The sequence below is a fragment of the Manis pentadactyla genome, chromosome 3 (assembly GCF_030020395.1).
Source record: "Manis pentadactyla isolate mManPen7 chromosome 3, mManPen7.hap1, whole genome shotgun sequence".
Taxonomy (NCBI): Eukaryota; Metazoa; Chordata; class Mammalia; order Pholidota; family Manidae; genus Manis; species Manis pentadactyla.
Window position 1 is genome coordinate 200,840,547 of NC_080021.1, and position 26,898 is coordinate 200,867,444.

General features: G+C 34.4%; 1 protein-coding gene across 8 annotated transcripts in view; it reads right to left on the minus strand.

The window, feature by feature from the left end:
* Positions 1-26,898, minus strand: part of PTBP3 (polypyrimidine tract binding protein 3) — an 87,105-nt gene that overhangs the window by 51,240 nt on the left and 8,967 nt on the right. For 4 of the 8 annotated variants that reach the window (XM_036915652.2, XM_036915648.2, XM_036915646.2 and 1 more), the window contains one exon: positions 4,985-5,066. In XM_036915652.2, coding sequence (XP_036771547.2) covers positions 4,985-4,987 — 3 coding nt within the window. In that variant the 5' untranslated portion in view covers positions 4,988-5,066. Of the gene's footprint in view, positions 1-4,984; positions 5,067-7,031; positions 7,038-26,898 lie in introns of those variants that run through there. The other 4 variants (XM_036915650.2, XM_036915647.2, XM_057498929.1 and 1 more) reach the window with 3 other exon arrangements.

Consider the following 26,898-nt stretch of genomic DNA (forward strand, 5'->3'; position numbering starts at 1 on the left):
AAGCAGTCTCTGCCATAATTTCTAAGATTAAATTTAAAAGGAAAAGCATGATTTACAAAGTATAAAACATTTTCAGAAATATCAAAGGACATAAGATAGGACCTAAAATCGTGGAATCATGTCATGTCCCTGGATGGAAAAATAATATCTCACACACACACACACACACACACACACAAACATTTCACACTAACATATAAATTTAATGCATTTCTAATCAGAATCCCTAAGATTCTGTGAAGGAAGACTGGGGATTGAGGAATTATTTGAGAACTAGATGAAATAATTTTAGAGTTCATATAGAAGAAGATAAGTCCATAATAAGCTAAGAGATATTTTTAAAGGAATATTAGTAACTAACAACTAAGTAGAAGGATAGCATGTCCCAGTTAGCCTGAAAAGAGTCAAGATTTTGCTCCAATTCCAGCATCCTGTACAGTTAAAGATTTTCACTTTTGAAAAAATTAACAGTTGCATTGAAATAAGCCAGAATAGGCTTGGCAAAAAGTTTTGTGTTTTTTTTTTAAACTTCTAGTGTTTGCATGGTCTCATCTAGTAGTTTCTAAACCAAATGTATAATGGTTAAATCTTAAAGTCAACCAATGAGAGATTAAATCTATTCTGTCTCTCAGAAAGACATAAAATCTTTGTTACAATTTTTTCACAATTAGACAACATAGCCTTTGATTAAAAAAAAATACAGTCACAAATAGCTAAGAACAGCGTCTAACTCCTTCCATCAGTATTCAACTTGCTACCTATGCAGTTCATTTGGTTGCTAGTAGGAATGTAGGAATTACAGGCCAGATGCACAAGAAATACAACTTTATCACCATTTCATTTTATACCTTGAAGTAAATCCATAAATGTGTAATTTTGAATTAATTTAACTTGCCAAGTTTCTTCTCCATGAGTAAACAGTGTAACAATTTGTTGTTAATATATTGACTCCATTAAGAAAACTTTGCGAACACTTAAATTATATCAGTTTATCATCTGCCAACGTTAGAAAATCAGTTACTACCCAAGAATGGGTTCATCCTTTCAACGGAATCAAAATAAAGTTTTGAAAAATCCTTCTTTCAAAAGTGAAATATCTGACACTAATGAAAATTCCGTTTCAAAAGTTCTGTATTAAAGATAAAACATTTTTTTGAGTTAATAATACAAATACAAATTTTGGTGTAGCACAGGGTCATGGTAAAAACACTGTTCTGACAATTTTATGGAGCAGACATGTACCTGCAATTGGCTGCTGCACACATAACTCCTAGTACCAAACAAACAATATAGGAATATTAGAAAAAGAAACTATATATGTCAAATGTTACAAAGCAGTTAATCACATTTCCATGAACTGAACTACAAAATTTTGTGATGGAGATACTGAATACAAAAAAGGTCCTTCAACACATACACATGGCTCTTTCTTTTAGCTAGTGTGGGTAAAATTGCAATATTTCCAGAATCTCTCGCCTGGCTTTAGTGTATCTCCATATCAATAGGTAAGTATATCGGCAGGGCAGGGGCTTATCTGGACCAAAGAGGCTGGGTGGAGCTCTCTTCTGCTGCAGCAGAGACATGGGACTACTTGTAAGAAATAAATGGGTTTCTCCCACTTTATCTCTCCCTTTGACTGATTTTGGTTTCAAAGGTATTTGCCCCGGGATTTTCCCCCAGGGTTAGAGCCACCCATCATCAATAAAATTTTTTAAATTTATGTGTCTTTGAAGAGCTACTTAAGTATCTTACAAAGGGATTAAACTCTTTTGTAAATAAGACCTAAATTCTGTCAGTTTGTTCAAAATCAATTAGACCTCTTCATTGAAAGCAGTCAAGGAAGAGAGAACCAAAGTCTTCAGCTTTTGAAGAACTGCATATATTGGATCAAATATTACAAAAATATATTTAATGTATAGGTGACCTCAAAAGTGAAATGTCCTGCTGTCAACACCAGGCCTCTCAGTAGGCTATCCCCTCAGTGAAAGGCAAACTAAAAGGAAAAATTTTCCATTTACCAAGGGTATTTAACAAGGAAGACTATTTCTGTTCAGGGTTTTTATTGGGGAAATGTGAATGTTTGTATTTTGAATTTTCTCTTCCCATCTGTTACAGGAATCCCAAAGACAATAAATTAACATATATATTAGAAGATGTTAGGTGCTGGTGATGCCCTAGAAAGTCTAATAGAGCAAACACAAAACTATCCTGGAGAGTCTCACAGTAGAAAGAACAATTCAGCTTAGATTATTCCATAACCAAAAGTTGTGAACCACACAAGGAAAAATAAAACATCATAAGCAAATTTTAGCAGATACAAAAAAAAAAAACAAAAAACAGGAGTATTAACACCCCTAAGAACTCCTCTGTAATTGTAAAATCTGAGGATATAAAAATTTTGTTATATATGATTAAAGAATTGAGGGGAAAACAATAGAAACCATAAGAAAAGGACACTGTTTTTAAAAAACAAAACTAGATAAACTTTAAAAATGAATCAAACAGAACATAGAGAAATGAAAAACATAAGCCCTGGAATTAAATATTCAGGGGAAGAATTAAACAGCAAGTTAGACAAAGCTGAACAATGAGTGAATCAGAAAACCATTTTAAGGAAATCACCCAAAAATAAGACCCTATCAATAAAGCGAAGACAATTAATGCTAAGAGAGTAAAACAAATGTAGGACTGAATAAGGTGGTACTTATCCATGTCTAACTGGAGATCCAGGAGGCAATTCTGTGGAAGAGTTGGGTGACTCCTCAGCAGGACAAACGGAAGTAAGTCTCCATAAATGGTCTTCAGCCCTGGCCCTGCCTTAGATTTACTACCCAAGAAGGTGATAAACAAACAAAAACAAATAGTGCCTAGATCTCCATTTCTCCCAGAGATCTTGGAATTGGTGTGGGATCAGTCAAAGCATCTGTACTTTCTTCAAAGCTTCCTAAGCTATTTTAGTGAGCATCTAGTGTTGAGAACCTGTGATCCATAGTGAAACACAGGACAAAAATAAAGAGAAAAATGTTTTTAAAAACTACAGGTTATTTATTTATTTATTTATTTAATCATTAATCTACAATTACATGAAGAACATTATGTTTACTACAGGTAAGCAATTTTATCTACAAAGTAATAATCTAGATTGACAACAGACTTCCCAACAATAGAAGCTTAAAGAATAATAGTACCTTCAAACCGCTGAGAGAAAATAACTGTCAACCTAGACTCACGCAAAAGCAATAATGACATAGAAACTTTCAGAGTCTGAGAGGTTACCATTTATAGAGCTTTGATGAAAAACTACTGAAGAAGATGTATTTCTGGAAGAGAAACACTGACCCCAGAATGGAATGGGATCCAAGAAGAAATTCAAAACACACAAACAAACCACAGCAAACTGTCGCTGCCAGCTAAACCCACATCTCGTTCTTCCTTTACTTCTTTTTGTAAGTCATCAATCAACCAGGATAGAATTCTTTCAGTCATCCATTCTAGTGGTTCATAAATATGACCAAAGGAACAAACTCATAATCAGTTTTCAAAATAAGAACAAACACATGGGCCCCACCCTGTATGTACTATTAACTCTGGGGATTCAGGGCAGAAGTTTTTTTAAAGGCCAACCAGATCCAGAGTCTAATCAGGTTTAGGAACTTCAGATTCTAGCATTTCCTTCATCATGTGGTTCCTCAAATGGCAGCATTACCATTACCCACGAACTTGTTGAATGCAAATTCCCAAGACCTACTCCATTACCTACTGAATTGGAATTCTGGGGATGGACTCAGCAACTGTGTTTATACTTATACATGAACAAATCCCCTACTGCTGACCTGCCTACAAAATCTTTCCATTTAGTCCTCTAGAGCAATGTACCACAGTTCACCAATTCCCATACATTCTTAATCTCTTCACTGAATTTTCTTTTCTTCTTTTGCCTTAAATGAATCTTCACTTCTCTATTTATAGAGTCCTCACATAAAGGCTGTTTGTTCACTCTGCCAAACACCCAGGGTCTGGAAAGTGAGGCTCAGTCATTCCCTAATTCCTTGTAACTCCAAAAACATTTGGATAAAAATCTCACCTTTTCTGAGACTCTACACTCTCATGACTTCAGTTGTTAACTGTGTATGATATTGACTTCCAAATGTCCCTTGTGATACTGAGACCAGAATCCACTGCCTACGTGACATTTCTATTTGCACCTTCCAAAGGAACCTCAAACTCAATGTGTAAAAATCTGAACATATTGTCCAACTCTGTTCTCCCTATATTTTCTAATATAAATGAAAGGCACCACCCATTTGTCTACCCAATTATCCAAATCCAAAACCTGTTAATCATCAATGGAATGAATGCCTTATTCAAACATTCAAGTGATCACTGGTTATTATCAATTTCACCTTCTGTAAGTTATAGAATTCTCTCCATCATAACAACTACTGTTATAGTACAAATTACTCTCTTACTACGATATCCTAATTCAACAATAGCCCCTTTAAATGCTCACTCTTCCTCCACACACTGAAACCCTGCTCATTCACCATCTCCAAATTTCACAGATTTATTTTTAAATCATGTTGTACCTTATGGAATACAAACGGCATTTTAATTTTTAAAAATCAAGTGTTCTTATCATTTTAATACTTCTATTCTAAATCCATCATCATTCAACATAAGTTTTTAAATCTAACTCTTTTATTCAGATGTTCTGGGTGACCAATTTACTGACAGATTAATCACAACTATGTAACATAAAGAACATCAATCAAAAAAGGAATTACTGAATTAGACTCAAATTAATCCTTAAAATTTAAGAGAGCTGTAACTAGTAATTCCATTTACATGAATTTTATTGCAAAAATGTTAGTTTTGTTATAAATAACACTTTAATGTATGTTTATAAATGAGCAAAATAAGATTATAAAAAATATTTTTGAAACCTACAGAAAGAAAACATTTTAGATTTTGAAAAAATACTCACCATACACACCTGTAGAAGTAGAATTATTCATGGTAAAAGGTCCGTTAATGTTGCCAGAAGAAAGAAGCTCATCAGATCCCCGCTGAAAAGCAAGAGCAATATTCTGTTAATAAAGTAAGTCTTGGTAAGATCCTTTATACTACTAGATATATTAAAGCTAATATTATTTTATCTAAATATCAAGGCATTTAAGGGGAAGTCCTCAAGAATCTAAATACTGGAACTGAACTTTATAGTAAAGAAAACTTACTGCACATACACACAATTGCTAGTTATAAGACAAACAAGTGTTATCACATAACTGGGAGCATAATACTGCAACCTTTTGTGATCACACCAATTCTGAAATGTTACATTCTGAAGTACCAGAAACAGAACCATTAGAAGTACCAGAAAGTTGACTTTGTTTCTGTAGTATGTTTTTAAGTATATTTAGTATATTAAGTTTTCGTATTATGAAGTATTTGCCTACAAAGAATTTGTACAGCACTCCCCTTAAGAATTCTGACCTTTAATTATCTATGGATTTTTTAAAAGCTAAACACAAAGATGTAATTAATTATTTCTATATTGGCCAAATCCTTTATATTCAGTGATTCTGTCATCCATTAATCTTCAAAATGATTTTTAATGCATACTATTTCTTAACTACTGTTTAAGCAATTTACTCTTTTTTTCAGGTAGGAGATTTGTCCAATTCCCAAGCTGAACTATCAATGCTAAAAGACAAGTTAGACAAGTCTTTTCATTATAACCATAAGATCTATTACCAAGATTTAAAAGTTTGCATTTAGGAAGGACAATAAATACCATGTACAAAAGTTAAACCAACCTATATCAAATGTTACTGTTTGTTTAAATTGGTCAATTTTTAAGAACAAATATCTTGTTTATTAGATGATAAAACTTAATCCTACAAATATGAGAATAACAACAGTGCTCCAACAGATACTCAGTGTTTATGTCTAAGTACCACCTCTGTAGGAAACAACTTCAGCCTTCAGCCTTTGCTGAAAAAAAAAAAGCAAACCACCAGTGTATCTGCATGATGGAAATATTATTATTTAAACAATTCCTGTATTAAGCATCCAGAAATGATTCTCTTTGGTTCTTTCACTAGAAGTTCATAGAGGCAGCTTGGGACATGAAGAAGGAATTAAGTAAGCATATAAAATAAATGAAATTGACAATCTCAATTTACAGAAAGACCAGGATTACTGCCTCACCTAATGAATAGGCCTTCCTGATAATAGCTAAAATACAGGTATCAGTAGCTAAAGAAATTGTAGTTCACTCACTACATAAGGTTGATTTTTGCCATTTTAAATGCAGTAAAAATTTAAACATGCTGAACATGTTTCTACATATAATAAATTTGGTAAACATGTGTCACTAATAGATATATCTTCCACACATGTGAGTTTAGTATCATGTTTCTATATGTAAACCAAATACATTTGATCTTAGAAACCACTTAGACATCATTTTAGCTCTTTTCTAGACTTGCAGCAGTAGGTTAAAATGTCAACTCAACATTAACTCTAGGTGGACTGCAACCTGAAATGTAGAAGGCAAAACAGTAAGAATAAAAATATAATAGAAAAGAGTATGTTCACAATCTTGGAGTAGGGAAAGATTTCTTAATCAAGAAACAAAAAACACATTTATAAAGGAAAAATACTGATGAACTAGATAATACTGAAATTAAGAATTTTATTTAAAATATATACAAATAACAAGTCATTATGGTGTACACTTGAAACTAGTGTATGTCAATTATATCTCTACTATATCATGAGGAGATTAAGTAGGCAAGTCATAAAGTGGGAAAAAATATCTACAATACAAACAATCAAAAGTTTTATATCCAGAACTTACTAAGAAAATGAAAAAAGGAAAGAAAAAAATCCCACTAGGAATCAGTAAGAAAAAGTCAAATCAGCAGAAAGTGACAAGAGAATTGAGCAGGTACCTCACAAATAAAGTGGTGTTTATTACTGTTGAGTATTTGTGCCCTTTCCTTCTCTTGTGAAAGGATTTTTCATCCCCATCCATGGCCATATGTCTTGTTTTGCCTCCTGTGAGAGGAGGATCCCCCTGGCCCACTGACATTGAGCACAGTTTTGTGATATAGTTGGGGCTATGGAATTTGAATGGATATGACCTACACTGAATCTAAGCAGAAGCTTCAAAAGATGTTAGTAGTTTCTATTTTTTCTTATCCTTCTGAAAGTAGAACATATTCCAAATAGGGGCTGTGCTTTCAGCCTGATTACCAGAATAAGAATACAAAGACCTCTATAATATAGAGCCACCAACATTGTAAGTAAGAAATGTTTTTTAAAGCCATATCTAAACAACTAATACCACATCTAATAAACACATGAAAAGCTGCTTAACCTCAGTAGTTATCAGGGAAATATAAGTTAAAATCATAATGAAATACCTAGCATATTAAAAAGATTGACAATATTAAGTTTTGATAAAAATGTGGAGCAACAGAACTCTTCTATGTTACTAGAGGGAGTATAAATTAGTACAACATTGGAAAACCGGCCAAAGATACAAAAGTTCAGTACATGAATATCCTAATATCCCTATATATTTCTCTATTACACTCAAGAGATTGCCAGCATATGTGCACCTAAGCATACGAGAATGGTTCTCAGCAGCATTATTTCTACTAGCCAAACTGGAAATACCTATTAATAATGTTATTAACAATAAGATAGATGAATAAATTTTTGTAAATGTATTCAATGATTTATAGCAATGACAATAGATTACCACACAGTAAGATCCATAAATCTCACAAATATAAGAAGTCAGTCACAAAAGAATACATACTACATTATTGCATTTATGTAGAGTTCAAAAATATAGTCAAAACTAAATTATACAACTACATATACATACATGCAAAAGATGGAAGTTGGACCCCTTCCTCACACCATATACAAAAACTAACTCAAAAAGGGTGCATACCTAAGCATAAACTATAAAATTTCAAGAAGGAAACACAGAAGGTAAATCTTCATTGGCTTTGGGTTAGGAAGTGATTTCTTAACACCAAAAGCACAAATGACAAGTGAAAAAAAGGATAAATAGATAAATAAAAATAAATTGCATTTTATCAAAAATTAAAATTTTTGTATTCAGAGGACACAGTCAAAATAAAAGGTCAAACCAGATAATGGGAGAAAATATTTTCAAATCATTTATCGGACAAGGGACTGATACATAGGACCTACAAGTCTTATAACTCAATAAAAAAAAGATAAACAATCCAATTAAAAAATATGCAAAGGACCTGAACAGACACTTCTCCAAAGATATACAAATGGCCACTAAGCACATGAAAAGAGCTCAACACCATTAATTAGAAAATGCAAACTAAATCACAAAAAGATCACTTCAAAGAAAAACTAAGACCATATCACTACATACCTACCAAAACGATTAAAACTAAAAAAATAGCAACAATATCAAATGCAGGTGAGGATATGGAAGAAACTGAATCTCTCAATCTCATGCTGATAGGAACATAAAATGGTACAGCCAATCTGGGAATAGTTGGGTAGTTTCTTAAAAAACGAAACATACACAAGAATCTCAAAAGATCACATGATAAAAACAAAAACTCACATGTTCTGTTTTCTTTATAACACTGTCAAAATGATAAAGTTACAGAGATGGAAAACAGACCAATGGTTGCCAGGGGGTAGAGATGGCTGGAGGAGGTATGATTACAAAAAGGTACCATAGGGCACATCTTTGTGGTGGATTAGTTCTGTATCTTGACTGTGGTGATAGTTACATAAATCTACACATGCAACAAAATAAAACAATTATACTAAGGCATTGTATCAGTGTCAATGTCCTTGCTTTGATAATGTACCATAATTAAGATATAACCATTGGAGGAAACTATGAAGGTCCAGGGTGCCTCTCAACTTTTACTAGTACCTTTACAACTTGCTATGTATCTCTAATGTTTCTAAATAAAAGGTTAACGAAAGAAAAACGATGACAAGAAATACATCATTCTGAGCCAGAGCATTCCTACTGACTTGAGGGATTTCTTGCTCGTCTAGAATAGTCATTACCATCCTCTGTGCTCAACTCCCAAGAGCTGGTAAGAAAGACTGGTCAAGCTGTCAATTACCACTGCTCATTCTTAGACCTCATCCCTTACACTATTCTTCCACATAATGGTGGTCCTCGGGGTGTCTCTTCAAAGACAAGCAACATTCAAAAAACAATCACATGGGTTCCTTGTGGGAATCTCTATGTAAGGAAAATGAACCTAAGAATCAAAAGGCAGAAAACATGCATCAGAAAAATTACACAACTTTAAATTATGAGCAAATAGTGCTTCATAAAATAGAAAAAAAAAAAAAAAAGAAAATATAAGAGCCTCTCCTAGACATTTCAAAGAAAAGGCTAAGAGAGCCAGAAGTACAAAACACCTTTCCCCATCCAAAGAAGTTAACTGCTGTGAGGAACCAACTCTTACTCTGTAATTTCGGTATTAAAAAGTTACAATGAAGAAAATATCAAGAAAGCACTTTCTTGGAGACACATGATATTACCTAAAAGGCATCTGGAGAAGGTATCAAACTGTTGCCACAGGCAAGGCTTGCCAGCTAAGAATTCAAAAAGTTGACTATACTCTTCTCAATGCACACGTGCCAATTCAGTTTCAATTTGGGGAGAGAAGTTACTCACTCATAGTTCTTTCTATGTCTCATTTGATAAACTGTTACCTAGTTTCCTAACAAATAAATCTCCAATCAACTACTAATGAAATAATTTCTTGATGCATACTGAAACAAGTCTAAATGTACCATAATGGCAATTAAAAGCTCTTTCTAATCTGGACTTCCTGTTAATAGTTAATACTCATATCTTGGAATTTTCCCCAAATATACCATATTTATTCCTGCTTTTTATGCTATTCTCCTGCCTCAAATACTATCCCTTCACTATATATCCAATGTTAAATCACAGATAAAGAATACCATTCTTGAAAATGTTCTTATCTCAAAAGTGAAGAGGTTAAACTAATTTTGATTGTTTTTCAGCATTAAAATGTGAATATTGAAATGGTTCTAGGATTTAGGTACACTTCACATAATATATTCTTCCTATATGTATAACTATCGATACCACACATTTTGTCAAGTATGTACACAAAGTTTTTTCTCAGCTATGTTGAAGCCTATTATTATGCCTTTTACTCGATTATAGTACCCAACAGCCTAGGTACAATATACGTATATATGTATCAGCTACCTTGGCTCTGCATTACAATCAAATACCCAGTTCAAAATAAATACTTCATACTCTACCCCAGAAATTCTTAAGCAGTAGATCCAGGCTAAGGCTTGGGCACTTGTATACTGCCAAAGCTCTAATGTGGAGCCAGTTGAGAACTACTATAAACAGAGGGTGGAAGGAACACAGAAGCAAAATGGTAAAGAGGTTTAAAATGTACTGTTCTAGAGTAAGCCAGATTCAGGTTTGAACAGGTTCCACAAAACTTAACTGACTTTTGTATGAAACTACATTTGACCTCTCTAAGGCTCAGACTGCTCATCTGTAAATGAAGATCATAATAGTATACATTTTTATGGGTTGCTCTGAGGATTATTATTTCTAATACATAGGTCCCATTAAACATTTGCAAATAAATACTATCGATTACATAATTACCCATTCTTTCAAAAACTTCATATGCCAATAGTTACTTGTATGGAATAAATTAATATTGGACAGCAATTTCCAAAAAGGTGAAAGATCACTGTTTCAATAAAAAAATTTTAACAAGAAATGTCACCTTTGATCCTAACAAAAAGAAAATTTCCTTCTTCCAGATGAACTTATAAACACTTTATTTTGATAAAATGTGCTTAATTAAAAAGTGAAAACAATAATTTTGACATTTTATGTACATACTCTAAAGCATGTATTCATTTCTAGTAAAGTTGAAAACCTCTTTGTATAGGATTGCACAAGAGATTTAATAAAGTCCCATCTGTGATTAACCTTTGAGAATAAGAAAGAATAAATGCATCTGCCTAGGCATTAGGATTTTTCTCGCAGAACACTGATGAGATTTGTTTAGAGAAAAAGTTAAATTTTTTACCTGTAAACCATGCTTATTTAAGCATCTTTGCATACTTATACAATTATCTCAGAATAAATCTGTAGATATTAGCTAGATCATTTTTCATTTTGCTAATCTACATTTCAATGTGCATTTTACAAAGTTATAATAAATCTATGCTTCTCTCTGTAATCCTCTTGATGATAAGCTTTTGCTACATTGTTAGTTTTCACTGTATTTTTTAACAGATTCGTAAAGTTCTGACATACTTTAACTATTTCCCAATATTAAATATTGGTGCTAATTGCAATTTATTGATAAATTATGCTGCATCCCTTCCCTGTGTTAAAGACACAGGCCTAACATGGTGTCACTTCTGCTAGGCCAAGTCACCAAACCAAGTCAATAACTAATCTAACCAGTTTCAGCCTCTCACAGGAGCAGAATTTTAAACAAATCAGTCTGGAATTTCCAGATTGCTAGTGAGATCTACAAAACCCTCACCCCCGCCCCCTCCCTGCCAGTTCTTACACTTAAGGGAAAGTGACCTGGCCTAAAGCAATTTTCTTTTCTTTTGCTAATAACTCCCATCCCCCCACCCCCACCACACACACACACACCGCATCCTACTCTCCTGTCTGTAACTTTCCATTTTGCACAACTCCTGGGAGCATCTCTCTACTTGCTATGGGGGGTTAGGGGGAGATACATGAATCTTAAGCCTATTAGATCTTCAAATTTACTTGGTTGAATTTTTGCTTATTAACACCTGTGACAACCAGTAACCATAGTAGAACAGCTTTCAGTGAGTTTTTCAAGTCCTTCTAGCAAAGTGTGAGACCTGAGGGTGGTTCTGGAAACTCCTGAACTTTTTGGTCTCGGAAGTGAGGGTAGTCTTTTGTGGACTAAGTCCCCTGACTTTGCAATTGGTGTAATTCCTCTTAGGGTTAAATGATAAATCAATAGAGCAAATATAATAAAACTATTCATTAAAAGAGTTTTTAGAACTTTACTCTTAACCTCTGAATTATCATTTCAGATTCTAATTGTAAAAGAAAATTTAATTAAAAATGTGATAAAATATTCAAGTATCAAAAAACTGAAGAAAATCAACTTATATATTTTATATGACATCTTAAATAAATTAATACAACATATTAACTGTCACATTCAATATATCCACACAAAACATAAACTAACATAATGTTGTCAGGCAATCCAATCTTGGGGACATCTCCCTGCGCACTTGGTGAGAACTAAACCCAGGAGAGGGCTCTTAACTTTGATCAAGAAAGAATTCAAGAACAGTAAGTGTAGGTAAGGAAGGAATTCATTAAAGCGAGAGTAGTACTGAATGGCAGCAACCAGGTAGGCAGTAATGAACAAGGAAGAACAAAGGGAGGAAAAGGGAAGTTCATTGAACTCCTGCTTGGCATAGCCAAATGCCTTGCCAACTCTTTAAGCAAGGGTCATCTGGTGTCCTCCAGTGTTCACTTGAATCTGCACAGTGTGGAAAGTAAGCCCCTACCATCCCAGGATTTGCAGGAGCTGTGGAGCACTGGATGGAGTGAGATTATGTTCTGAGAACTTCCCAAAGCAAAAAAAAGGAGATTTTCAGGCAGGCTACTAAAGAACATGATCCTACAGGTGCAGTCCTGTCTGGCTTACCCAGGCGACAGGAACCTGCAAACCCAAATCAGAGATGTCAGTAGCATTTCCCTACTTGACTAGTAGAACAGAGAGAAAGACTTGTGCAAAGTGGCAAAGACATTACCACAGATGGAGGTTGGCGAGTTCTTGTCTTTACCATGGAAAAGAGTTCAGAGACAAGTGCAATAGGCTCATGCAACAAGAAGTTTATTACATAGACAGTACACACTCACATGGGAGTGGGGCGACCTCAGAGAGCAACAGCCCAGGGGAGTTCAGGTTGGGTAGTCTTATAGCTGGAATTAGCAGGGGTGGAATATTCATCAGATTAGGTGGGATTTTCTGGAAACAGAGAGATTTCTGGGAAATAGGGTGATACCTTCTTTTTGCCCTTAGATGGTCTACCTCAGAAGTGTCATGGCACCAACGGGTGTAATTTTTTAGTATGGTAATGAGCACATAATGTACTCTGAGATGAAGTCAGGGTCAACCTCTCCTCCATGATGGAACCAGTCAGTTTTGGCAGATCTGGTATCTATACCGTCCCTCCCCAGAGAACAGTTTACACGGACTGTTATATTTAGAATATAAACAAGCATCTAACCGAATGTAAACACTGGCCAAAGTCCCCAACACCCTCCCTGCTCATGTCTGGCTATCTACCTACTATAACAATAATAAGGAAATAGTAAACACTGCAAAGTTTTCCAAATACAACTTAAAGTTTGATAATTCTACTGGGTCTTTCAACAGTAACAGGAAGAGCAATTAAAAAATAATACACCTAAAATAATGTAGAAGTAAAACAAAACCTCAGTAAAGTGTAGGAATAGCTATTTTTGTTTTTATTGCTTTATTACACAAGAAAATTCAAATATTTGATACTAAAGTGTCACATCAGACTGAGTTTACCATTCATGATATAGAATAAACACCTCTCTCCAATAATGATGGTACTTTAAAACACTGGCACCTTTTGGACCCTAATATTTCAGGATACGATAAACAAAAGACAAAGAGGGCAAAAGGAGCTTTTGAAAAGGCAGTCATAGAAAAAATATTCTGATAATCACAATTTACTGGCCAAGGTTTTTTCCCAATAATTCATTTTCAAATTACAGAAAACAAAGTGGTTTTTTTTTTTGTATTAGAAAGCTCAGATCCCAAGAGTCACATTACTTAGTAAGACTTTGTAAAGGACAAGAAAAACACAATTAGTTCTGTATTACTTTAACATTCCCTTCGTTTAGAAAACTAAGGCTTTGTTTATTAGACATTAATTATTTCTCCTGAAAACATCACTGCTATACAGACTATCAGTACAAAACAAAAAGTATTTCTGAAAATTACACTTAATATTTATATCCTAAGTGTTTGAAAAGCAATTTCCATTACAGTAAAGGAAGAGCAATGCAGACTGTGGTAAAATTGAGTACCCATGATATGACTGTTACCATAAGCAATATTAATGGCTTAAGAGATGGGTGGAAAAGAAACAGAATGAAAACATTTAAAAAATCATGGCAAGTTTTGATGAGTGACTACAGATGATCAAGAGAAACTGTTAAAAAGGGAGAAAAAATTACTCCGAATCACAGGTAAACAAATTAGGCTTATACAAAAAGGCTTTACCAAGCCAAATAATGAAGTATCATGTTGCGGGTGGGGGCATGAACAACACCAGCTCAACGGTCTCCTTAGAAACACAGTAAATTTACATAAGAGCAGCAGTTGTTCTGCAGACTTGTTAGCTCTCTGGCCAAAGTCAACACCGATCAGCTATACTGCCTCAAGTATCAATTACTGCAGCTCTCTCCTGATGAAGAATAATTAAAATACACAGGGCTAACAAAGCTTAGGAATACTGTAATTAAGCAGCATGAATGAAGCGTTTCATTATCAAATTTGATGGGAAGTGGTTTTATTTAGCATTGAAGTGAGATTATTAATACGATAAAAGGCAATACACACAAGTGAGAAATAGTCACTAAAGTTAACAGGTAAGGAAGATTCTGGAAATAAACCATTAACTCATGGTTAAAATTCAGATCACACTGAAGATTCATATGAAATTCAGGAATACCATTTGTTTTAGTCTGTTGAGATACAATGACCATAAAAAAGAGGCTATCAAAAACCTTCACAATTTTCCATGATCCTAGAACTACTTTGAATAAAAAATCTTTTTTTATTAAATACTGAAATTAACATCGAAATTCTCCATGAAGTTAAGGTAGTCCCTCTATTAAATTTCTAGCAGATGGTCTAGCGATTCTTTGTGAACACTTCCCCAAACAAAAAGCTCATTGTTATCCTGCTCGGTTACTATTTTTCCATAAACAGAAATACAAGTGATATTACAATGTAGGTCTCACCATACTATATACATTTGCTGATTATGGTCTCCTGATTACTCACCTTAAATCCTCCTCCACAGAACCTACTATAATATTTTCCATGTTGTCTACATGTTCAAAATGGTTTTGCTTAAAAAAATGAATAGTAACTATAAAGAAATAAAACAAATACTTAGCAAGGGTTTAAAATTAATTTTGAGGTAGTATATGATAACTCCAAGTAACATCCAGCCTTTCGTTAACATTCACCCTTTCACAGTCTCCTATTACTCTAAATGCATCCCAAACCCAAAGGCACTAGCTTTTTGTTAACTCTACCCTTACAAATGACAAAGGTACCATCAACACTCTTCATTTACTAAACAAGTGTGATTATCCCTAAACATATTCCCAAACAACAGTTACTTCCTCCTCAAAAAAAGAAAAGTTACCAAACAGTTCATTTGTGACATTTTCAAGCCTGCCACTGTCGAGATTTTAGGACAATGCAAATAAAAATGGTGGTAGTTAGAGATGGGACAAATTCTTCAAACGTATAGCTGTGGCAATGTTTAAAATATTCTGTTAGTGACACAGTTTCAATGAAATGGTTCTGATTGCCTTCATTTTTTATATAGGCATCTTAGCAATAAAATATTAACTTTTAATGACTGGCAAATTATTCCTCCAAAAGCCTCTTAAATTCATGACATCCAACAAAAATGCCATTCATCTGAATATTTATTTAGTCCCTACTATATAGGTATAGCCTATTCATATTGAATCCAGCATGTATAACTGTCTTAAGCAATAATAGACATTTATTAAACAAATCCAACAAATATTTACTGAGCACCAAACTATGAGCCACGTCTTTATTAGGCAAAATCCTAGTAAAGAGACAAAAATTTCTGTCCTTGTCTTATGGAGTTTACAATCTTGCAGAAAGAAACAGGTAGTAATCAAATTAAGAAAACTACATAGTATGTTTTAACATTCTATCTTTTTTTAAAATTGCAGTATAGTCGATATGCAATCTTATATTGGTTTCAAGTGTACACCAGTCATTCAACAGTTACTCACATTATTAAATCCTCACCCCCACTAGTGCAGTTACTATTTGTCAACAAAGAAAGATGTCACAGAATCACTGGCTATATTCTGCACACTGTACTACCATCCCTTTTATTATGTTGAGAGCAACTTTTATTATGTTGAGAATTTTTGTGCCCTCTTTTCCCCCTCATCCTCTCCAGCCACCCACCCCAACCTCTCCCATATGCTATCCACCAGTCACTTCTCAGTGTTGATGAGTCTACTGCTATTTTGTTCGTTTTGTTTCGTTTTCATATTCCAAAAAGAAGTGGAATCATATGGTATTTGTCTTTTACATCTGGCTTCTTTCATTTAGTGTAATACCCTCCAGGTCCATCAATGTTGTTGCAAAGGTTTTCTTTCTTTTTTTGGCTTAATAATAGTCCATTGTATATATGTATCATATCTTCTTTGTCCCTTCATCTACTGATGGATACTTTGGTTGCTTCTATATCTTTCCTATTGTAAATAATGTGACAATAAACATAGTGCATATGTCTTTTCAAATCAGGAATTTTGTTCTTTTTTTCAGGTACATTCCTAGAAGTAGAATTACTGGGTCATACAGTATTTCTATTTTGAGTTTTTTGAGGAAACTCCATACAGTTTCTACAGTGGCTGCACCAATTTACATTCCCACCAATGATGTAGGAGGGCTCCCTTTTCTCCACATCCTTGCCAACACTTGTTATTTCTTGTCTTTTGGATAGTGGTCATTCTAACTGGTGTGAGGTGATGTCTCACTGTGGTATAACTCCTTTTTAAAAAGTAGGGTAAGGGGTAACTGGGATGAAGAGAATTATGACTTTAAATAGGTGGTCAAAAAGAAAGAGAAAGTGACATGCAAGCAAAGTCTTAAAGGAAATAAAGAGTAAGTTATACAGATATCCAAGGAAGAATTTTGTGGGCAGAGGAAAGTATGCCTTGCAATTCTAGAAAACAGTGAAGAAATGAACTGAAACTGAAAGAGAGTGAGGAAGGGGACCACAGAATTTAAAAAATTAGGAGAGCATGTCACAGCATGTGGGGGTCTTGAAGGCCATTCTAAAAAATGTTACTCTGTAAAATGTGGGAAAAGAGTTTTAAACAGAGAAATGACATGATTTGATTTGTTTCTTAAAGGATGACTCTGGCTGCTGTGTTGAGAACAGTCTGTAATAATGCAAGGAGAGAAGCAGAGGCTCTAGTTAGGAAACTCAACACAATGAGGGGCCAAGGAAGTGACAGTTACTGTGCAGAGTAGGTTGAGTATGAATATACTTAGAAAGACAGGCTAATGAATAAGGCAAGCGATGGGAGACCTGGTTGTTCCAAATAGGCCTCAGTGTAAAATGTTCTTGTCTTATAGTTAGTCCACAGACATTTTTAAGATTATATACATATTCTCTACTTCTCACAATTTTGTAAAGTAGCATTATTCTCTCTCAAAGAAACTAAGAATTAAGGAGGCATTATTATTTAACACAGAGGGTGAATAGTAAAATCAAAATCTAAGCCTGGTTTATTTTTCACCCCACATACCTGTTTCTCTTGAGCCTAATAAATCTCCCTTCAATATGTTATGCCTTTATGATCAACCCTCTGATCCATTTTATTCACTTCTGCATATCATTTTACATTGGAACTATATACAAAGATGTATGTACAGATCCTTGACTTGTGATGCGTTCACATCCCAATAAACCCAACACAAGTTGAAAATATCCTAACTTGAAAATGCATTTAATACACCTAACCCTACCAAACAACATGGCTTAGCCTAGGGTAACTTGGATGTGCTTAGAACACTTACATTAGCTACGGCTGAGCAAAATCATCTAACACAAAGCCTATTTTATAATAAAGTACTGAATATCTCATATAATTTATTGAATACGTACTGAAGGTGGAAAACAGAATGGTTATATGGTACAGAATGATATAAGTGTACCAGTTGTTTACCTTGACAGTGGCGTGGCTGACTAGGAGCTGTGGCTTCCTGCCACTGCCCAGCATCATGAAATAGAATGTCACTAGCCCAGGAAAAGATCCAAATTCAAAATCTAAAGTACAATTTCTACTGAATGTATATCACCTTCAAACCATTGTAAAAGTCAAAAAATCTTGAGTTAAATCATCATAAGTCAGTATGTAAGTATGTAATCATCAGAATGTAACTATCCTTTACAAGAACAAAATAAAACACAAGGACAGCTAACACTGAGTGATTGCTTACTATGTGTCAGGTGCTATTCTATGCACTTTACCATACATATTTCATGTAATCTTAAGAAACCTTCAATTTTAAGACCCATAACTTTAATGCCTAGAAAGAAAAGATGCTAATTAAATAATAATGCATTATCAACTTTAAGATGTACTCTGATGTCAGAAATGTTAATATAAAATATTATACATATATCAATCCTCATAAAATCCTAAGTGGTGAGTACAATTATGGTGACCAATGTTGGTTCAAACTATTATGTCTCATATCACGTTCATTAAAAATACTAGTTCCAATCTTTTTCTTTCCACATTTAAGTTTTGAGCCTCTTTCAATAGGCTTTTTTCCTCACCTAATGGAATATTAGTACATTAACTTTGAAACCACAGAGCCTTATAAACTGCTTGTGAAAGCAACCTATGCAAGATAAGAAAGCAATGTTCTTTCAAATAGCTGCAGAAAAAGACACAATTTTGGTCATAAAACTGCTTACAAATACTACTTCTAACAAAGGAGTATATCCTGAAAAAGTAGCAAAGGTCTGGGTTTTAGTTAGTTGTCACACCTAACAATTTACTGCCCTGGTAGTAATACTTACACTGACACCTATTTCTGATATATATATATATATATATATATATATATATATATATACTTGTAAGTTCCTTTGAAGCCAATCATTGGAACGTCCCTCTTCTCACACATACATAAACAAAACCTTGTAATTTTTTAGACTTCTCATAACAAAGAGTTGGAAAACCTAACATCATTTTACAAACAAGGAAACTAAAGCACAAATGAATTAAGTAACAAATCATACTATAAAGAGTTGGCTCACTCTCCCCACTTTTATTCAACACAGTATTGGAGGTCCTAGCCACAGCAATCAGACAACACAAAGAAATAAGGCACCCAGAGTTGTAAGGAAGAAGTTAAACTATCACTATTTGCAGATGACATGATATTGTACATAAAAAACCCTAAAGAATCTGCCCCAAAACTACTAGAACTAATAACTGAATTCACCAAAGTTGCAGAATACAAAATTAATACACAGAAATCTGTGGCATTCCTACTAACAATGAACCAGTGCAAAGAAAAATCAAGAAAACAATTACATTTACAATTGCATCAAAAAGAATAAAATACCTAACTAAGGAGGTAAAAGACCTATACCCTGAAAACTACAAGACACTCATGAAAGAAACTAAATAAGACACCAATAAATGGAAATACATCCTGTGCTATGGATCAGAAGAATTAATACTGCCAAAATGGCCATCTTGCCCAAAGCAATCTACAGATTCAATGGAATCCCTGTCAAAATACTAACAGCATTCTTCAATGACCTAGAACAAATAGTTCTAAAATTCATATGGAACCACAAAAGATCCTGAATAGCCAAAGCAATCATGAGAAGGAAGAATGAAGCTGGGGCATTATGCTCCCCAACTTCAAGCTCTACTACAAAGCCACAGTAATCAAGACAATTTGGTACTGGCACAAAACAGACCCATAGATCAATGGAACAGAACAGAGAGCCAGATATAAACCCAAGCATATATGGTCAATTAATATATGATAAAGGAGCCATGGATATACAATGGGGCAATGACAGTCTCTTCAATAGCTGGTGTTGGCAAAACTGGACAGCTACATGTAAGAGAATGAAACTGGATTATTGTTTAATTCCATACACAAAAGTAAACTTGAAATGGATCAAAGACCTGAACGTAAGTCATGAAACCATAAAACTCTTATTAGAAAATATAGGCAAAAATCTCTTGCATATATAAATATGAACAACTTTTTCCTGAACACATCTCCTCGGGCAAGGGAAACAAAAGCAAAAATGAACAAATGGGACTACATCAAACTAAAAAGCTTCTGTACAGCAAAGGACACCATCAGCAGAACCAAAAGGCATCCTACGGTATGGGACAATACATTCATAAATGACATATCTGACAAGGGGTTAACACCCAAAAAGCAAATTACCCAATTAACAAATGGGCAGAGGATATGAAGAGACAGTTCTCCAAAGAAGAAATTCACATGGCCAACAGACACATGAAAAGATGCTCCACATCACTAATTATTAGGGAAATGCAAATTAAAACCACAATGAGATATCACCTCACACCAGTTAGGATGGCCACCATCCAAAGGACAAGGAATAACAAATGCTGGAGAGGATGCAGAAAAAAGGGGAACCCTCCTACACTGCTGGTGGGAATGTAAATTAGTTCAACCATTGTGGAAAGCAGTATGGAGGTTCCTCAAAAAACTCAAAATAGAAATACCATTTCACCCAGGATTTCCACTTCTAGGAATTTACCCAAAGAAAACAAGATGCCAGATTCAAAAAGACATATGCACCCCTATGTTTATCACAGCACTATTTTTAATACCCAAGATATGGAAGCAACCTAAGTGTCCATCAGCAGATGAATGGATAAAGAAGATGTGGTACATATACACAATGGAATATTATTCAGCCGTAAGAAGAAAACAAATGCTACCATTTGCAACAACATGGATGGAGCTAGAGGGTATTATGCTCAGTGAAATAAGCCAGGCAGAGAAAGACAAGTACCAAATGATTTCCTTCATTTGTGGAGTGTAACAACGAACAAAACTGAAAGAACAAAACAGCAGCAGACTCTCAGACTCCAAGAAGAGACTAGCAGTTATCAGAGGGAAGAGAGTGGAGAGGGAGGGAGAAGGGGATTAAAGGGCATTATTAACATACATAATATAGGGGGAGCACGGGGAAGGCAGTATAGCACAGAGAGGACAAGTAGTGACTCTATAGCATTGTACTACATTGATGGACACTGACTGCAATGGGGTGTGGGGTGGACTTGATAATATGGGTAAATTTAGTAACCACAATGTTGGTCGTGAGAAACCTTCATAAAATTATATATCAATGATATGTTAATAATAAAAAAAATTGAAAAAACAACAACAACGAAAGAAATGTAAAAGTTGGGGTCAGGATTCAAACCCATGTAGGCCAATTTCAAAGTCCTTTTAATTGCTACAGTAACTGCCAAAATATTAAACCATCACTATGTTCATAATAGGAGATTAAGCAAGTGACAGTATATCCATTCAATGAACTACTAGGTTGTTATTAAAATAATGAGGCACTACACTTATCAACCTGGATATAAATTCACAAACATTGCTCATTTTGAAAGCCATATACTAGATATACATGTACTATGTAATAAAATACACACTAATACAATATGTATTAATAAATAATAATACAAACATACATATGCCATGGGCATATATGTAAATGTGTATAAGAAAATTCACCTAAATGTTGGCAGAGATTACTGTATCTGGTTTTTATATCTGACATGTTTAAATATTAATTAAAGGGTTATTTTCATTTTAAAAATAATGAACTTTAAAAATTTTACCAACACACACATTTGCCTCAGGCTCCATAGCTAGGTCTTTCAATCAAACATATGTCATGAGAATTTGTGGTCAATTCTGCTGCTGACCATTACTGAACACATTAGCATCCCAAAAATGTTAATAAAAAATTAAAGTCTCTTTTTGCATCATTTAGTGATTTGCAGGCACCTCTGAATTTTGAAATAGCCTACCATATGAACCTAGGCTAGTTTTCATGTTTCCTTAGTTTGAAAAAGAACATTAAGATATCAGAATTAATGTTAACAAGCCCCAACAGATGGAATTCCAATGCATTACAAAAACAGGGTTGTATTCCAACCTCTTTTTCATCTTAGTGAAACTACAAACATACTTTGCTGCTTTAGCAGACTGGAAGCTATGCTTCCACCTCTAATTCTAATAAAATGGTATACTATATGTCCTAGATAGACCAATCAACTTCCAAAAATAATGGAGCTTATTAGTCAAATACCATCCAGAATATTAATTTACCTGAAGCCAACAAAGACACCATGGTGTACAAAAAAAACAACAGCATGGGCTTTGGAAACAAACTTTGAATCCAGCACGTCACTTTTTACCTGTTAGACCTAGAGTATTAGGTGACCAAAACATCCTAAGCTTGTATCCTCTTCAGTAAAACTGATCTAATATTAAATAAAGTCATTTTAAAAGGACTTCTTACACACTGACCTAGGAGACAGAGATAAAATGCTTTTTTTTTAATCTGGAGGAGGGGACAAAAGCAGTACTGGTGAACAGAATGCTGATTTTCTATTTTTCTTCCAATAATTGAGAGAGGTTTGAAATCTATGATAAACTATGGATTTGGCTATTTCTTCCTTCATCCAAAACTGTTATACAACTTTTTTGGAAAATGGCTTATTTTTGTAAAGAGTCCTCTCTTGAATGACAAATTCTAAAATTTCAGTAGTGCTAGCTCAGTCTAAAAATCTTGATTCTCTTCAGCTACTATGAATTGCTCCTTGGTTATTGATGCCATTGCTCAAACATGTCATCACTAGCAGTACAGTGATGAAGATCCTGTCTGTAGCAGTGACTGAGCACACACCGCTGTTAATCTGTTAGTATTCCCTCCGTATGTACAGATGGAAACTCTCCTCTGGTGTTTTTGTCTTAGCTACTGTTGCTCCTAACCTCTCCAAGTTGTAGGGCTCTCAAATTCTATATACACTCATTCATTCTCTCCCTCTCTCCACCCGTTTCATACACACACACATACTCCTAATGCCAAAATCACAATAAACATTTTAGTGTCAGTGTTTAGTATCAGCTTTAAGACCACTGCCAAGTTCGACAATTCTCTATAAGGACTAATGGGACTAAGAATATAGTTGTGTTCATGGCTGAGACTTAAAGACACAAAGCAATAACAGCAAAAAGAGAAAGGTGTATGGCCCCATATCCAAAGGAAACCAGTTGCCAGCCTCCAAGAGCTGTCTCCCAGTAGAGTTACATGGGACATACTTAATTCCTCCAGCAATGAACTGTGATAACACATATGGAATGTTATTTACCAGGGAAGGTCATTAGAGATTCACTGCCCATGGTTTTTGTTGGGGACTGGTGACACACATACCCTCTACCAAACATGCAGCAAAATTTCAGACTCTTTTAAGAAAATATAAACCGTATCATTTACACAAAACAGTCTAAATACAATAAGCCATTCTTCCCTCTTAAGAACAACAGATGATACCATTGTAGGAAATTGTTTACCAGCTAAGTCACCAGCCAAGGGCCAACCTTACAAGCAGTCTTACTAAGGACAGCAGTCTCCAGGCTCCTACACTATTTTATGGATATGTACTAAGCTCAAATGGCCAAGTAAGTCTTAATATTTATTGCAGCACTTGTGGGTTCTATTTCCACAGCCATTACTGCTACTACATTAGCAATGGATTTGAAAGTGAGGAAAACTGAAGGCTCTGTGCTACCTCCACATGATCAGAGACATTGATACAGTGTTGTAGGGTTAAATGGGTTACATGGCACAGGCTATGGAGTCACAACTTCTGGATTCAAACCCTGGCTCCACTGCTTACTACGTGATGGATAAGGTATTTGGTCTCTTTATACCTCAGTTTCCACATCTGAAATGAGGAAAATACTAACACCTTCCTCATTAGTGTTTTTGGGCAGATTACATGCAAAAATATACACATAGAGGACTTAGTATCTATTATTTAAAGGGAAGTTTTCCTCCCACTTTGCTTATCGTTCTAGCTCAGGTTAACCTGACAGAATACCCAGGGTCTTACATCCATGATCATGATACTGTATTAGCAACAGCTACCTTACTAAAATATATCATCAATTTACAGTGGAAAAAATGGACTTTGTTATAAATGCCATTTGGACAACTCACTAGCCATTTGGAAAAAGACAAAGTTGACTCCATACCTTGCATCACACAACAGGATAAACCCCAAATGAATCAAGATCTAAGTTTAAAAAGTAATCATACAAGCTTTAGAAGACATGAGTGAGTTCCTTTATAACCCTCAGATAGGGAAAGCCTATCTATGACCCCAAATCCAGAGCTATACTACCACCACTACTACCACTGCTACTACTAATGATAAATTCAGTTACCCAAGAATCAAAAGCTTCCACACAGCAGAAAATTTCATAACCAAGTCAAGTGACACAACAGGGGCAACATTTGCAATTTATTACAGACAAAAGATTTAGCACCCTAATTTAAAAAGCTTCTAAAAGTTGAAAAGATAAGGATTGAGCCAATAGAAAAATTAAGGACAAGAACCAACATCCCAAAGCCAAGGGAATAAAAATGGCATTTAAAAGATATAAAAATATGTTTTACTTCATTCATAAAAGAAATACAACTAAATTGACAGTATTTCTCACTAAGATTTACAAAAAATTCAACAATACAATCTTGCTAAGAACTGGGCTGCATAAAACAGAGGTGAATCTGGTACTATTTACCTACAGACACATTTTAACTTTTGATATAGCAATCCGATGTCTGAACTCTACTTCACAGATATACCTGCATACACATGAAATGACATATGTGCAAGTTTATTGATGAGCTGTGTATTACAGCACAGTTGGAAATAACATTAACAGTCCATCAAAAGAGGACCTAATAAGTAGCTTCTATATCCACAAAAAATTTTACAGTTGTTAAAAAATCAGCATGGGGGAATCTTTAAGGAAGATTCCCTATGTTTTAGTGAAAAAAAAAAATTCAAAGCACAGAACAGTGTATATTAACCTGCTGCCCTCTGTATTAGAAAAGGAAGAAAAAAATGTACACTTGCCTTTATTTGCATAAAAAGGGTACCAGAAGTATAAAGACAAAACTGATAAAATATTACCTTGTGGGAAAGGAAGACAGCACTGAAAATGAGTGTTCTCTGTATACACAAAGTTGAATTTATTTTTTGTTGAATTATTCTCTTCTTGTACCTTTTATTTATGAATTTGATTATTTTTATCAAATACATGTATGTAACAAATCAAATACTGCAAAGGAGTTCATATGATAGCAGCAAATCTCTCTACCCCAAACCCAATCTTTTCTGCTATGGTTGCCCCAAAACCCTAGATAGTATACTTATACCATTACTTTTGAAATATCAACTTCAAAAATAAATCAACTGGCCTCTAATATATAAACTTTAGAATTTCTCTTCTGTCCTCTCAATATTTGAAATATATTCATTTAATTCTTTGTAAGTATTTTTCAAGTTTAAATATTATGTTTCTATTTTCATTTATATATTTTGTCAATTTGACATTACATTTTGATTCTCCATTTTGAAAGACAAAGTATGGGTGTTAGTAATCTGTTCTCTCCTTACCTCTGCGTTTGTCAGCTTCACTTTTATTTTTTTCCATTTTTATGGTTGTTACATTCTGCCCTGCAACAATAGCATTCTGGGCTTTGTCCATTCATGTTCTGTCCAACGTCTGACTCAAAGTTGAAAATCAATAAACAGCATTACATTTTTCTGACTTTATAAATACTGTTCAAGGAAATTCTGGTACATTTCATTTTTTATGCTATGATCTAATGTCACAACCTTAGAACCACTTGAAAAAGACTGTTCCTAGAATCAAGATTAAATGGATTCTTTATTATACGCCATCAATTTCTTAACACCATGTCACATTCTAATTTAGTTCATAGACCATGTTTTTTGTTGTTGTTGTTTTCTGTGACATTTTTAACTGCCCTTATTTTCTTCACACCATTGTCCGTTACTGTATCATCAAATTTTCCCCAAACTCTTCATGACACCATTCATTCTACATAGTCCTAATTTTTCTTCCCAACATCTCCTTAAAACCCTCTTTCCTCCTGCTTCAGCACAGAATGCTTTCGAGGTCTTCTGAACACCTGTTAACCTGAGTCTTTTCACCTTTGTTCTGGGTTGGCTCGACTTTTTCTTTAACTTCTGTCTTTCTTGTCCTCAGCTTACCATTTTGTTGGAATACATGTTTAAATAACTATCTAAACAATGATGGTAAACATAATTTTAAGCCTTAAGGTAAGCTTTTTGGGTCCGTGCATGTCTGAAAACTCTATCTTCATAATTGTACCCTCACAACTAATCACATGACTTAGTAAAGAATTCTAAGTTAAAAATGATTTTTCCTAAGAAAATTACAAACATTTTCCCATTTTCATCCAGCACATAGTGTAGGTTGGTAAGTCTACCCATTCATTTCTTTGAAGCTGACTTGTTTTTTTCCCTCCCTGGAAGTTTTCAGAATCATCTCTTCATTGATGGAATTCTAAAGTTTCACAATAATATTACACAGTTGATGGTCCTTTGTATTGATTGTGGTAGATAATATACTGATAGGTCTTAAGCCTCATCCACTGTCAGGCTATAGAGGTAATAAATAGGTTGGTCTGAAGCCTGAAACTAGCATGACTTGTTTGAACCTCTGTCCTTTGTACCTGCTGTACTTAGTAGTTGATCTGAAGCCTGAAACTAGCAGGTATTGTAAACTCACATCCCCAAAGCTGTAAACTAACAGCTGTGGAGAAACTGTTGAAGCTGGAGGATGTGTGGATGTC